Below are 12,821 nucleotides of genomic sequence, written 5' to 3'. Positions count from 1 at the left end.
TAGCTACTTACTCAGAGCACTGTCTTCTTCTCGTTCTGAAATGAATGTATTAATTAATTAATTAATTAATTAATACTTTTGATATGCTGGAAACCAAGATAGCCAAACAGAGTAGATACAGGTTAATAGGATGGACGAGTATTCATGAATACAGTAGTTACGCTATTCTCTCTCACTTACAATTTCTTGATTTAGGTGGACAAAAAATATCATAGTTGTGTGGCATTTACATTGTATTTGGAAAACTTTCTGATCCAAAAATGTACACAAGACAACTTCCTGCTGTAAACAGATGGTGAACTGTTATGTGTGGCTGAAGGTTTGACGTCCAAAAGCGGAGCTACAATACCTGTGAAATGTGGTGGGGGATGTGTCCCATTTATCTTGCCCTCTAAGCTGATTAATGTCTGTATTTACATCTCATTTGCCGTCTCTATGCAGTAAACAGTGTCCTCCAAAGTGTGCACAGGAAAAGAAAAAGAAAGGACTTCTGAGCTGAACCAAAGCTCCACCTGCAATGCCTCGTCTTTGATGAAGTACTCGTGCAATTAATCATGCAACACAAAATGAAGTGCCATATTCCTTTTCTCCTGCGCAAAAACATTCCCATCGTAGCAAAAGCAGGGTGTTACTGAAGGAGACTTTAATGATGGCTGCATTATATTCAGGTGTCTTTGTAAACTATGGGAGTTTCCCTTCGAAGGAAAAAGGTTTTTTTGGCAGGGTCCATTGGGGTTTCTATCTAGATAAAACTCTTAATGTGCTGCACATTGGTGTAGTGGTTAGCATTGTCACCTATCAGCAAAACATTTCCTGGCTCATATCTCAACTGGGGTCTTTCTGTGGGGAGTTTTGCATCAGTATGGGTTCTCACCAGATAATCCTCCCACTGTTCAAAAACATGCATGGTAGGTAAATAGGTTATCATACATGTATCATACATAAAAGTGAGCGTGAGCTTGCTGGTTGTTTGTCACTTTGATAGACTGACATCCTGTTTAATTGTGCCCTGGATCTCCCCCAATGGTAGCAGGGATATACTCCAGCAACCCTGAATAGGATAAAGTGGTTGTGTAAAATTAATGAATGCTTGCATCCCATCTTATAAAATGTAAAAGACTTATCTTAATAACATGAATGAGTAATTGTTCATTGAGTTCTAATGTCCTTCTAGCCTGGCTGACGCGTCCACAATCTCGATGAGATGGTGGTCTGGGAACTAGGTGTGCGTTTTCTCGTATTTGAGGCGTGGTTTACGAATGCCTAGAGCCGTTTATTGGGCGCTACGAATGTCTATCAAATGACGTCAGGTTCTTCCCATGCTGCTTTGCGCGCGATTCATAGCCAATTGTATCACTTATACCAGATGACGACAGAAATTCGACGAGGAAGAAGAAAAAAAATGGAAAATAAAAGTAAACTTGCGCTCTAAGCTACTTAAATTTAACAAAGTAGGCCTATATGCTATATTATACATGAATTTTTATGTTATAGAGTTGTGAATTTATTTTAATAATGGAGAAATTGAGCAGCCCTGCTTTGTTGTCTACAGTAGTAGATCAACCCTCATCTTACTTTGAAGCTCCCAGCTCCCAGAAGTGACGTCAACGAAGCTTTAGCAGCAGAAAAGCTATCAGGCTTGTGTTGATGATAATAATAAACTCCTGGACTATGTACAAACTTCCAAATGCATCGTTTTGTGAGTACAGACCATATTTGTACAACTGTAGAAGTTTGGTGTCATGACATGTGATTCTAGTGTGGTAATTTTGGAGATACTGCCAGGGTCAGTTAGCGCTTGTACTAAGCTATTCGGGATAACTCGGTAACTCAGCTGATGTTCAGCCAATATCGGAAAAACTTCGGGTGGGCTACTTGGCTGGATATCACGGTTCAAATGACCCTAGGGTGAATCTACTCCGAAACACTTTCTAAGGCTGCATTGAACGGTAACGTTGTGTCCGCTGTCATGTTGGATTAACGCTCTACAAGCTTCGGTGTAGCGCATAGACGTCATCGTCTTGCTGCCCCCCCGTTCTGTGATTGGTTCCCAAACTCTAGCAAAAATAAGGGCGGTGGTTTCCAGGCTGACTTTGCAGTGAGAATGAAATCGAGCGCAAAGCAGCATGGGAATTCCCAGGCTAATGTCCTTCAGCAATCATCTTGGTTTTAATGTCCACAACATCATTTAAACAGTTCAAATTCTACTTTCCATTTTTAGCTTTAGACAGATAATCACTTCATCACCAAAGTTAGGTTTTGAAAATCAAATTGGTGATCAAGTGTGAGTCACAAAGCAGTGTGTTTTCAGCATTAATTATTTTATATGCATGATCTTGCTGTCCATGTGATTCTCTGCAGACCCTGGCACCTGTAAAGATGGCTGACGAGGTGCAGCCAGATTCCAACAGCCTGCAAATACCGGGTGAGACACGCACACATTTTCTTTCTTTGCGAACTTGGTCTAAATGACTCACTTGATCTTTTGAAGTGTGGACATACTGTTGACCTCTTCATGTTCCTCTCCCATTGGGGAATATTACTCACTTCACATTCCTGTGACATTCCAGCCATTCCTGTCCATTAAGGTTATTCAGTCTCTAGAGATCTGCAGGTCAAGTGTATTTATACATTAATTAGCCAATCTCCGTAGTACAGGAATCTTTTTTTTTGCATGTTAACTCGTACCTTAGTTTCAACAGCTCAACAGTCAGATACTGCCTCTTTCCTCGTGGCAAGGGGCATTTCCGTCCTATCAAAAAAAAAAAAAAAACTGTTTTACTTATTTGTTTTGTTTGGTTACATGTGGCACTTTTTTATGTATAGTTAGCCGTCTTCTCACCTTATCTTCCATTCATTTCCAGGTGAAAATGATTCCACCCCATCGTCGCCTGCCACAGCTAGAAATGAATGCAGCATCACACCCGTCACACCCTCACCCTCGCCGGTAACTGAACGCACAGCCACTCACCACAGACGCTCCTACACACCCTTTCCGGTTTCTGCTTGTCTTTATATAGAGCTCTTAAGCAAACCCTTTAGAAACACATACACTCCTAACTATTATTAGTGGTTCATAATCAGACTTGCATACATGGTTTAAATTGAAGAAGAGATTTAAAGTCCCCCTCCACAAAAAAATCCTTTTCACCTTTTTAACACGTCTGTAAGATATTTTTACAGTACATATCATGAGCAAAACCAGTGATCAATGCTATAATTCAGGATTTTTGCTTTGAATCTGCAGAGCAGCACTAAAAGTGTCAGAAAGACATGGTCAGATATGTATGTACCGTATGTATGTGCTACATAGACTATAGCTGCAATGTGAACTGACCTGACCATAACGCCAGGTTGCATTGATCTATATGTGCTGTGAGGGACAGATGAATTGAGGATCTAGCAAACTGAGAAGAAGTTAGTATAGGTTAAGTGGAGAACACAGCAGAAGTAAGGCCGAGTGAGGAGCCGCCACACTGTGGGTTGACTGGAAGCTTGCTTGCCCCCACCGAGACTTTGCTCTGTTAGCTCCCAGCACTCCCTGAGCTAGTGGCTTCCGTGGCCGGCAAGCCGACAAGTGCCGCAGCTTCTCAGTTGGCTTCTCTTCTGCTGTCTGCTGCAAATCCTGGGAGCTTGACTATATCTGTGAGCAATGGGCTCACTAACAGCTAGAGTTATCCCAGCTTCTGGGGCTAGCAGGACCTGAATTGTTGAAAGCATAGAAAGTGAATACATCACCCTTATGATACCTCTACTTGCACACAACCTTGTATAATTCCTGTGGCTTTCTTGATAATCCATGTCTTGTTCAAAGATGGACTTTTTAAACCTTTCTAGCTTTATTGAATATACAATCATACCACATTGGGTGTAAAAACGTATGGCTAAATTACGACAATATTCAAATTGTCATTGCTTAACAGAGACAGAAGGTGCCAGCTACTAGCTGGATGAGAGGTTGGCAGAGCCAGATTAGTATATTCATAGATCCCCATGAACTGAATGAGGAAGAAGAGTCTTATCCTGAGCAATTTTAAAGGCGGGAGAGTTTATTTCTGGCTAAAACTTTGAAAAAACTGCTGGACTTGAAAAAAAGTGCCTAAAATGGACTACTGGCTAAATATGTTAGATATGTTACTAACAAGTTGGCACTAACTTTTGACTACTGAGTAAGTAGGGGAGAAAAGTTCAATGAAGCTGCTCATATGTGCTAATGAGACAAACATGCATGTTTGCGTTGCAAGTATTTGCATATTAACAAAAGCCCTTGTGATTAAGAACACAAATGTCTTTCTCATTGATCATATTCCGATCTGCCAGAGGGTCGAGGTCAGACCCAGGATAGCCTGTCCATTTTCGGTTGTCGTGGCCATAGATTTTGGGACAACCTCCAGTGGCTATGCTTTCAGCTTCACGCAGGACTCGGAGGCCATACACATGATGAAGTAAGACTGTTTTGTCTTTAATTCTCCTCTCGAATGCTTTCCATCCCTGACTTTTTTTTTTTGCTCCGATCCATGCAGACGCTGGGAAGGTGGCGACCCCGGAGTGGCCAACCAGAAGAGCCCGACATGTCTGCTATTGACCCCTGATTTGCGGTTCCACAGTTTTGGCTTTGCAGCACGAGACTTTTACCATGACTTAGATCCAGAGGAGGCCCGGCATTGGCTTTACTTTGATAAATTCAAAATGAAGATCCACAGCACAAGTGTAAGAAACATATGGGAAAATAGATCTTTACATGGGGACAGTGAAAGTCTTTTCCAAAGCTTAAAGCTTTTAGAAGTAACGAAAAAAATCTCATCTGTTCCACCTGTGTCCCTCTGGTTCTATCACAATGTTTGTAGTAAGGCAGTTTCAGAAGTCCTACTTATTCCAGTGGAGCTATAAGTTTCCCTTTAAAGTTTCAGCAGTTTTGGCTGTGTTTGCTGCAGGACCTCACCATGGAAACGGAGCTGGATGCAGTTAACGGTCGGAGGGTCAGGGCAATTGAGGTGTTTGCACATGCCCTTCGCTTTTTTCGAGAACACGCTCTAAAGGTAAGACTTTCATAGTTGCACTATGGTATAACACAATGTATGTGTTCACAAAGCCTGGTGATACGTGTGTGTGTGTGTGGGGGGGGCAAACCAAAAAGTAATGAGGTGACTGAAGATCATACTGCAGCTCACAGACTGCTTTGCTTCACTTAGGCTTGAGAAATAATTTTTTTATGTGTTGTCAGGCTGCCATTAAGTTTGATGTGTGTGTGTTTTACCAAAGAGAGGGGATTTTTGGATTTTCTTTTAGGAGGTGAAGGACCAGTCGTCATCAGTGCTGGAGGGAGAGGAGATCAGATGGGTGATTACTGTCCCTGCCGTGTGGAGACAACCTGCCAAGCAGTTTATGAGAGAAGCAGCATACCTGGTAAGAAATTTACACCCACAGGTTAATACATTTATACCTACTTCCAGGCACACAGAGTGATGTTTGTATTCAATGAAAGTATCTACAGACCTTTGGGCTTTCAGGTTAGCCTAAACCATCCCTCAAATTAAAAGAAAATGTTTCCTTAGTGTGGGCGGGTTTCCCTCCACCACATCCCTGAAACCAATTATCCATCTAAAAACATTCTGCACACATCCACTCTCATGTGAAAACTGTGCTTTGTGTAATTTTTTTTTTTTTCATTTTACAGAAACCTAATTTCCAGACAAGTTGGGGAGTTTTCTTCAATGTTACAAAAAACTTAAATGTGCAATTTGCTGACTTGTTTGAACCTTTATTTAACAGATAAAAGTCCAAACTAAATATTCTCAATGTGTTCAGTACATACATCTTCATTATTTTTAGAAAGTCAAGTATTGGATGCCAAATGTACCCAAAAAAAGTTGGGATGCAGATATAGTTACCACTTTCAATAAAACTTAGGATATTAATTGTTGGAGTTTTTCAAGGGGAACCTGTGTCCATGCTTACTGGATACGCTCCATACATTTTCAATTGGAGACATTTCTGGACTGCAGACAGGCCAGTCACACACACACACTACGTCTATGAAGCCATGCTGTTATTAGAGCAGAACAAGGTCTGTTATTGTCCTGCTGAAATACCACTGACCTCCCAGGGAAACGATGCCAGCTTGATGATAACATAAGCTTCTTCAAAAATTACAATATACACATCTGCATCAATGGTACCCACACAAGTATGTAAGTAGTCCATGTCTTGGCCACTGATGCACCCCTCTAGCATAACAGAAGCTGACCTTTGTACCTTCCACTGATGTCATCCTGGATAGACTTTCCTGTCTTTGACACGTAGGACCAGATATCTGCTTTTCCCTAAAGAAGCTGCAATGTGAACGCGCCTGACCATAACGCCAGGTTGCATTAGTGCAAACAGTAAGACTGTGTTGAGTGAAAAAATTTTTTTTTTTTATGCACTCTTGAGCCCATGTGAATATAATGACCATGGTGACATGACATGTTTGTCAAGCAGTGGGCTCAGAAGTTCCCATGCATCCATCGGTGGTTTCGGTCCTTGGCTCAAAGATGCTGAAAGACCAAAGTTCTTGTTGTGATCCTTGACCCATCCTATCGGTATTTGGGGGGATGCTCCTTGACTCACCTGTTCCACCTGATACCAGTTATTCTGCTGATGTTTTGCTGCCATCAAATTTCAGATTTGTTGATCGATGAAGAAAATCGGTTCCTCTGTACTTGTGTCTGTTCAGTAAAGGTTCAAACATATTAACAAATTACAAATATAAGCTTTTGTTGCATTTTGAAAAAAAACTTTTCTGAAAATAAGGTTTATAGATTTTAGAAACTCAATATCCAGCATTGATGAAACCTCTTCTTTATTTTATGTATCAAGCTGATTGAAAGGGTTATGGCGTCATTTTCTCATTCTTTGGCGAGCTTAACTCGTTCACCGCTTCGCGGAATCGTTGCAAAGCCAGTGTGCGTGTGTCCGTGTGACCAAGAAAAAGGAAGAATAACATGGTGATGGAAAGAAAGGCAGTGTATGAAGCATGAGATAAAGACTATCTGATTAATTTTCCCACGGAGGATCACTTACACTACACACAAACACACAGCCACGCACACACACAAACACACAAATCATAACGCTCCACTTTTGCCTCCTTTCTGTGTGCGCGCTCCTTCGCACCGAAACACACACCCCTCCACTTGTGCATGCATCATTGAGAATGGACCAACCTGTGTTTGTCATTTTGTGCAATACTTACAAGGAAGACTGCACAACCTTTTACTCTTAAAGTCATTCTTTGTCTTTTGACTTCCACAAACAAACACAAAGTAAACGCGCACACACAGATTAAATTGTTAACTATTGTCTGCCATCTGCCACTCACTCAACCGGGTAAGTACATGAATGCTCAAAGGCGCAAACACTTTCACATGCACGCTGGTAACCTGCGCACACTCCGCTCCGGCTCCTGGCTTGAGGCCGTCGGGGCGTGTGTACTTCCTGCTGGTGGTGATGTCATTAAAAGTGAACAATAAGGGAGACCGGCGTACAAACACAGGAAGTCGAGACCAGACCCCCGCCCTGCGCACAAACACACACACACACACACAGACACTCAACTTAACTCCTAATACATCAAGACTAATACTTCTATAAGTCACCTCCTCTTTTAAGTCCTTCGTCGCAACAGCGAATCATTAACTTGTGTCAATTTAAGCGCTCATCTGTCAGCCTGTCTTTATGTCCTTCCATATGTTTACACTGCACAGCTGTCCATCAGCAAGAGTGTGTGTGTTCCTCCTCTTTGTTTAAGTTGACCTCCACAACTAGTCCCACCCTCCATCCAAATGTCATCTGGAAGTATGTAATATCATTTATCTTTTCTGGCTTTTTAAACAGGTATTCTCTATCTTGATTGTATGAACGAGTTCAGGGATCACTAAGAAAAATAAAAGATTTTGGAATTTCAAATTCCAAGAATAATGTGATGTTGTGAATCATGTAACGACGTTAAGATTAAAGTTGACATGCCGTTTGAAAAATTAAGTAAAAATGTTGAAAATAAACTCTTCTATGAAGCGATACAGCTGCAGTGCTTTGGGGTATCATAATGCCAGCATGTCAGAAGCCTGAGCTCCTCACCTTTGCCGTCAAACTTGATGAACTGTCATTCTGCATCTTGTGATACAACATATCCTCTCCTAATTACATGCAAGTGGAACAGTTACTCCCCTTGCATGTGTTCATTTGCAGCTATAGTAGCTTGAAGGAGTGCTGCCTCGTCTTTCAAATGGGCACCATTTTTCCTTGTGAACAGATGTCTTTTTAAGCACAATCTCTGTAAAGTGGCAATACTTATGAAAGCGCTGTGTTTATGTTCTAAAAAAGAAAGACTTTCCTTGTTACTAAAACCCATTCTGAAGTACAATGTCACAGATTCATTTATAGACTTTATCCTTGAAATTTTAGCTCTACAAGTGGATTCCTTTTTTTCTCAAAACTTGAAAAGAAGGAGAAAAAATGTTCTCGTCTTCTTGTTTTTTCCTCCCTTTGGCCCTGGTACTCGTATCTTAAACATGAAACTGTCGAGTTGAGTGAATGTATGAGCTACTTTGTTTCTTAATTTATTTGTGGCTTTCTCCAGTCACTTCTACATGCTGTATTGTTACCCTTTAATTTTTTTGGGGTTCTGTTTTTTTCCTTGGCTGAAACACAATATGAGTTTGGAAAGACTTAACTCAGTCTCAGTGAATAAATACATGTCAAAATTCTTGTAGAAATCAATTTTGTCCCCACATGCACCGATTGCTCAGAGTAAAACCTTATCTGATTTTACTGTCCTTCAGGCTGGTCTGGTGTCTGCTGACTGTCCCGAGCAGCTCCTCATCGCTCTGGAACCAGAGGCCGCATCCATTTATTGCCGGAAGCTCCGCCTCCACCAGGTGATTGACCTTAGCTTGCAGCCAATCACAAACGGCCTGGATCTGGACGGCTCCCGGCCCTTTGACTCCAGCTTCAGACAAGGTAGAGCAAACACAGAGAGTTTTTTTCTTTTTCTTTTGAAGACTTCGTCATTAGCATAAGCATGTAACCACACTGTGTTCCTGGAAATGTTGTTGTTTGAGTTCACATGGGGACTGTGGGTTTCGTAAAGGATGAATCTGTGTGTATCTGAGAAAAACAAAGAGAGAGCGCTGAGGGTAACGATCTGACCCCAGATACTGCTCGAGTTGTTACCCTCAGATGACTTGTGTGTGGGGGGTTGTACACAGATGCCGGGCTTTGAACAGGCCATATGTTTCATGTAGAGCAGACAGAGAAGCAGAAGAGATGGAAACATGAGCAGAGGGAGAAAGAGGAGGAAAACTATTGTGCAACAGACCACAGAATTCCCATGAAGAGGAAAGATTCTGCAATCTCAAAGCAACATTAAGGTCTTTGATGAACTTTATACTGTGTCATAGATGCTTTGCCAAAGTCCTCAGTAGGTTTGTATTTTGTGGCAGCTATATGTGTGTGTTTCACTGTAATTACACAGTGCTGGCAATTGGAGCATTTCAGTGGAATGAATCTCTCTCACGTAATCCATCGGTACATTGGAGCTACGGATAAGAAACTTTGTTAGATTATATCTTGCTCGACTGTAAAAGCTACAATTCTCTTTCGAGTGCTGATTTCTACCACTAACTTCTTCTTGGGCACCGGCCACTGAAACACGAAACTATTGTAATGTTTCAAACTAAAACATACAGACAAATAATGCTGTTATCATGCACATTTGCTTACAGATTGTAGATTGGCTGATTGCAGCAACTTTTGATGATCAAATCTCCTAAATGTCTGTGCCTCCTTGTATGAAGTGTGGGTTTTTATAGTATCAAGACAGTGTTGAGATATATTACTGCCTACCTGGGGCGGGACTCGCTTGCAAAAGAGATTTTAAGTCTCAAGACTCTTATATCCTGGCTTAAAAACAAGTAAACAGATAAATAGATTGATTAAACATGAATAACCTCACTCTCCGTTTGACCGCTTTGGCAAAGACGGCAGTGTTTCGGGATCATGACTGAGCTTTAACCTGCATTAGTAGATGGCATGGTGAACTGTGTTCACAGACAGTGATGTCCGGTAGTGGATCTGACTCCATGGAGTTGATTTCCATGACATATATCACTATATGACATGTCTGTTTATAGTGCAGAACTGCCTGAGGCGCTGAAGATTACAGGCCTTTGATATTGATGTTTGGCAGTGAGCACATGAATCTTTTGATGATATTATGGACTGTAGATGGTGTAATAGTCAAAATCTTCACAATTTTGCACTGACGAATATTATTCTGACACTGCTCTACAAATTGCAGATGCAGTTTTTTTGAGATTTAAAAAAAAAATCCATCTAGAACCATCGACTGAGATGCCACTTTAAGAATGTCTTTACAACTTATTGAACAGCAGAATGTTTGTCACACTCACACGTCTGCTGTAAAGAAAATGACAGAACGTAACTAAAATGCAGCAAGGAACAAAAGCGATTTCAAGCTGGGAAAGAGAAGGCTGATGCATAATTCAGTGAGTGAACATGCCGTCCAAAATCCCCTGCAGAGGCCCACTTATACATATGCAGTCAGTCAGAGACACACAAAGAACATTCACACACTCTAAACACAGGATATTGTAATTGGAACAAGGTGCCGTGAGACTATGATCTCACCCCCTCCTGGCCTGTCACTCTCGCTCTTTCACTTGCTCACTTTATTTTTTGCATTTTCTCTCCATCTCTCTCTTTTGCAACATTGATCCCATTCCAGGGACCGTGCAGACACACAGCGCCACACAAACGGACATACTTACAGACAGTTGGCATCTCAGTCCTGGGGTTTTTTGGTTCTTTTTTTTCTATCTTTAGCTTTTCTTCCACCTCATTTCGTTTCCAAAGATAGCACTGGGGAGTCATTAACACACACACACTCATACATACAGTTACTTTTCTGCTGCTTCGTGTAAATGGTTTCCAGACTTGCGTTTCACTCATCAGCCCGAACAAACACACATGAAATCGAGTCTTACATGATTGCGGTGGTCTTTGTTCAGCTTCATTTGCCGTGCACACGCACACACTCACTGTCACACTTGCAAACATTACCTCCTTCGTCATCCAGGGCCCCGACACAACTGAGGGCTCTGCTTTCAAGACAGCGTTGCTCAATAAGTCTTTAATCTTTACAGTAATTACTCTCTCCTTTTTCCTGCTCTCTTTTCTGCCAGAAATCTCACTTTACTGTGTTCCCTTGTTCGGAATTGTTGTGGTTTGTGGTACTGTTCATAGTCATGGAAATAAGTGAAAAACAATTTCATAGAATTTCGTGCAGACCTGCAGAAGTATGGCTTGTGAAACACATGTTTATATATACCTCTGGATGAGGACCACAGCCTCTTTGCAGTCTCACAAAATATATTTTTTATCAAAACCAAGAAAAGATGTATGCATTTTCTACATTCTAACCACACTCTCCCATTTCTTTGATCAGTCAGCTTTTAAAGCCATTATGTCTCCTTTCATGCGTTCACCTGCATTTATGGAGGCATATATGTGTGTCTGCTGTGTCAAACAAGCTGTCATGTATGTCTTGTTTCTGCCAGCTGTGCATGACCCTGTTCTGTTTTAGTTGGCTTTCAGTCCACACTCTTAACCTGCCACTCACACGGTTTACACGTCAAAAGCAAATACAAAGTTGGAATTTGAGAGCATACTTCATTTCCCCAAAAAATTCCTCTTTTCATGCAAAAACATTCCGACGCTATGTTGTTCTTGTTTGACTTGGATCTAAAGACTTAAGCGGGATCTGAGCGGAAATGTAAAGAACTTTTGGGCTCCACAACTTGTTTAAACTTTATACTAAATACCGATAAGTTCTCATTTGTTTAAAAGTGATTATGTTTATGTTCTTCATTGAACCACTTTGCGCTGAGAATTAGTCAAACACAAGCTCGGGTATCTGACTGTACATTAACTATGTTTACACAGACACAAAAATGTTTAAAAGCCAGCAAAGCAGTATGAGGTGGTGAAAGGTGGCGAGGACTCTGAGAGCCTGCAGCTGGATAGAGTTCTTACAATTAGAGTGGAGTTCAATTTAGAAAATACCAATTAAGTCATATAAATTCAATAAACATTTAAAGAATATACAGTATTGCAATAATCAACTGGAATACAAATAGCATTAAGTAATGGTTTTCTGTTTGACATTGTCAGTATCTCACATCATTGTGGAGGAATTTTGGCCCACTCTTATTTACACTGTTGTTTCAGTTCATTGAGGTTTGCAGAAATTGTTTATGCACAGCTCTCTTAAAGTCTCATTTCAATCAAGTTGAGGTCTGCACTCGATTCTTTTCTTTTTCAGTCATTCTGTTGTAGGTTTGCTGCTGTGCGTGGGATCACTGTCTTGTTGAATGACTCAATAAAACAAGCTTTAGCTGTTGGAATACTTTGGTATACTGAGGCCTGTGGCTGCAAAACAAGCCCAAGCCATCAACCCTTTACTACTGTAAGGAAAGTGTTACTACAGCAACCCTTTCAACGACCATAATTGTTTGGTCTGTTCCTATTTGCCTTCCACCTGGAAAAATATTGGTCTGCTTAGATGCTTAATTATCCACTGTGCACATGAGCTAGTTGCCAAATCTGACCAGTAATAATTACCCATGGGTCATCACCACAAGTGACCCCTTTAACAGATGATAAAAATAAAGGATATCTAGTAGAAAACTGGGATTGGAAAATTACTGGCATACTTTTGCATAAAGACATCAGTCAGTTACCGTGTTGTTAACTAGCTTGAA

General features: G+C 41.0%; 1 protein-coding gene and 1 long non-coding RNA gene across 3 annotated transcripts in view; one reads left to right on the top strand and one right to left on the bottom strand.

The window, feature by feature from the left end:
- The window catches only part of hspa12b (heat shock protein 12B), a 28,346-nt gene that overhangs the window by 8,285 nt on the left and 7,240 nt on the right, over positions 1-12,821 (top strand). For both annotated transcript variants that reach the window (XM_075450776.1, XM_075450777.1), the window contains 7 exons: positions 2,362-2,425; positions 2,865-2,947; positions 4,321-4,445; positions 4,524-4,710; positions 4,935-5,039; positions 5,290-5,406; positions 8,823-9,000. In XM_075450776.1, coding sequence (XP_075306891.1) covers positions 2,380-2,425; positions 2,865-2,947; positions 4,321-4,445; positions 4,524-4,710; positions 4,935-5,039; positions 5,290-5,406; positions 8,823-9,000 — 841 coding nt within the window. In that variant the 5' untranslated portion in view covers positions 2,362-2,379. The remainder of the gene's footprint in view (positions 1-2,361; positions 2,426-2,864; positions 2,948-4,320; positions 4,446-4,523; positions 4,711-4,934; positions 5,040-5,289; positions 5,407-8,822; positions 9,001-12,821) is intronic.
- Positions 2,484-2,918, bottom strand: LOC142368573 (uncharacterized). The gene is made up of 3 exons (XR_012767381.1): positions 2,843-2,918; positions 2,689-2,752; positions 2,484-2,608 (listed from the first exon to the last, which is right to left on the bottom strand). It is a non-coding gene; the product is annotated as an uncharacterized LOC142368573 (long non-coding RNA).

The sequence above is a fragment of the Odontesthes bonariensis genome, chromosome 19 (assembly GCF_027942865.1).
Source record: "Odontesthes bonariensis isolate fOdoBon6 chromosome 19, fOdoBon6.hap1, whole genome shotgun sequence".
Taxonomy (NCBI): Eukaryota; Metazoa; Chordata; class Actinopteri; order Atheriniformes; family Atherinopsidae; genus Odontesthes; species Odontesthes bonariensis.
Note: the sequence above shows the minus strand (reverse complement) of the source record. Positions and strands in the feature narration are given on the sequence as shown.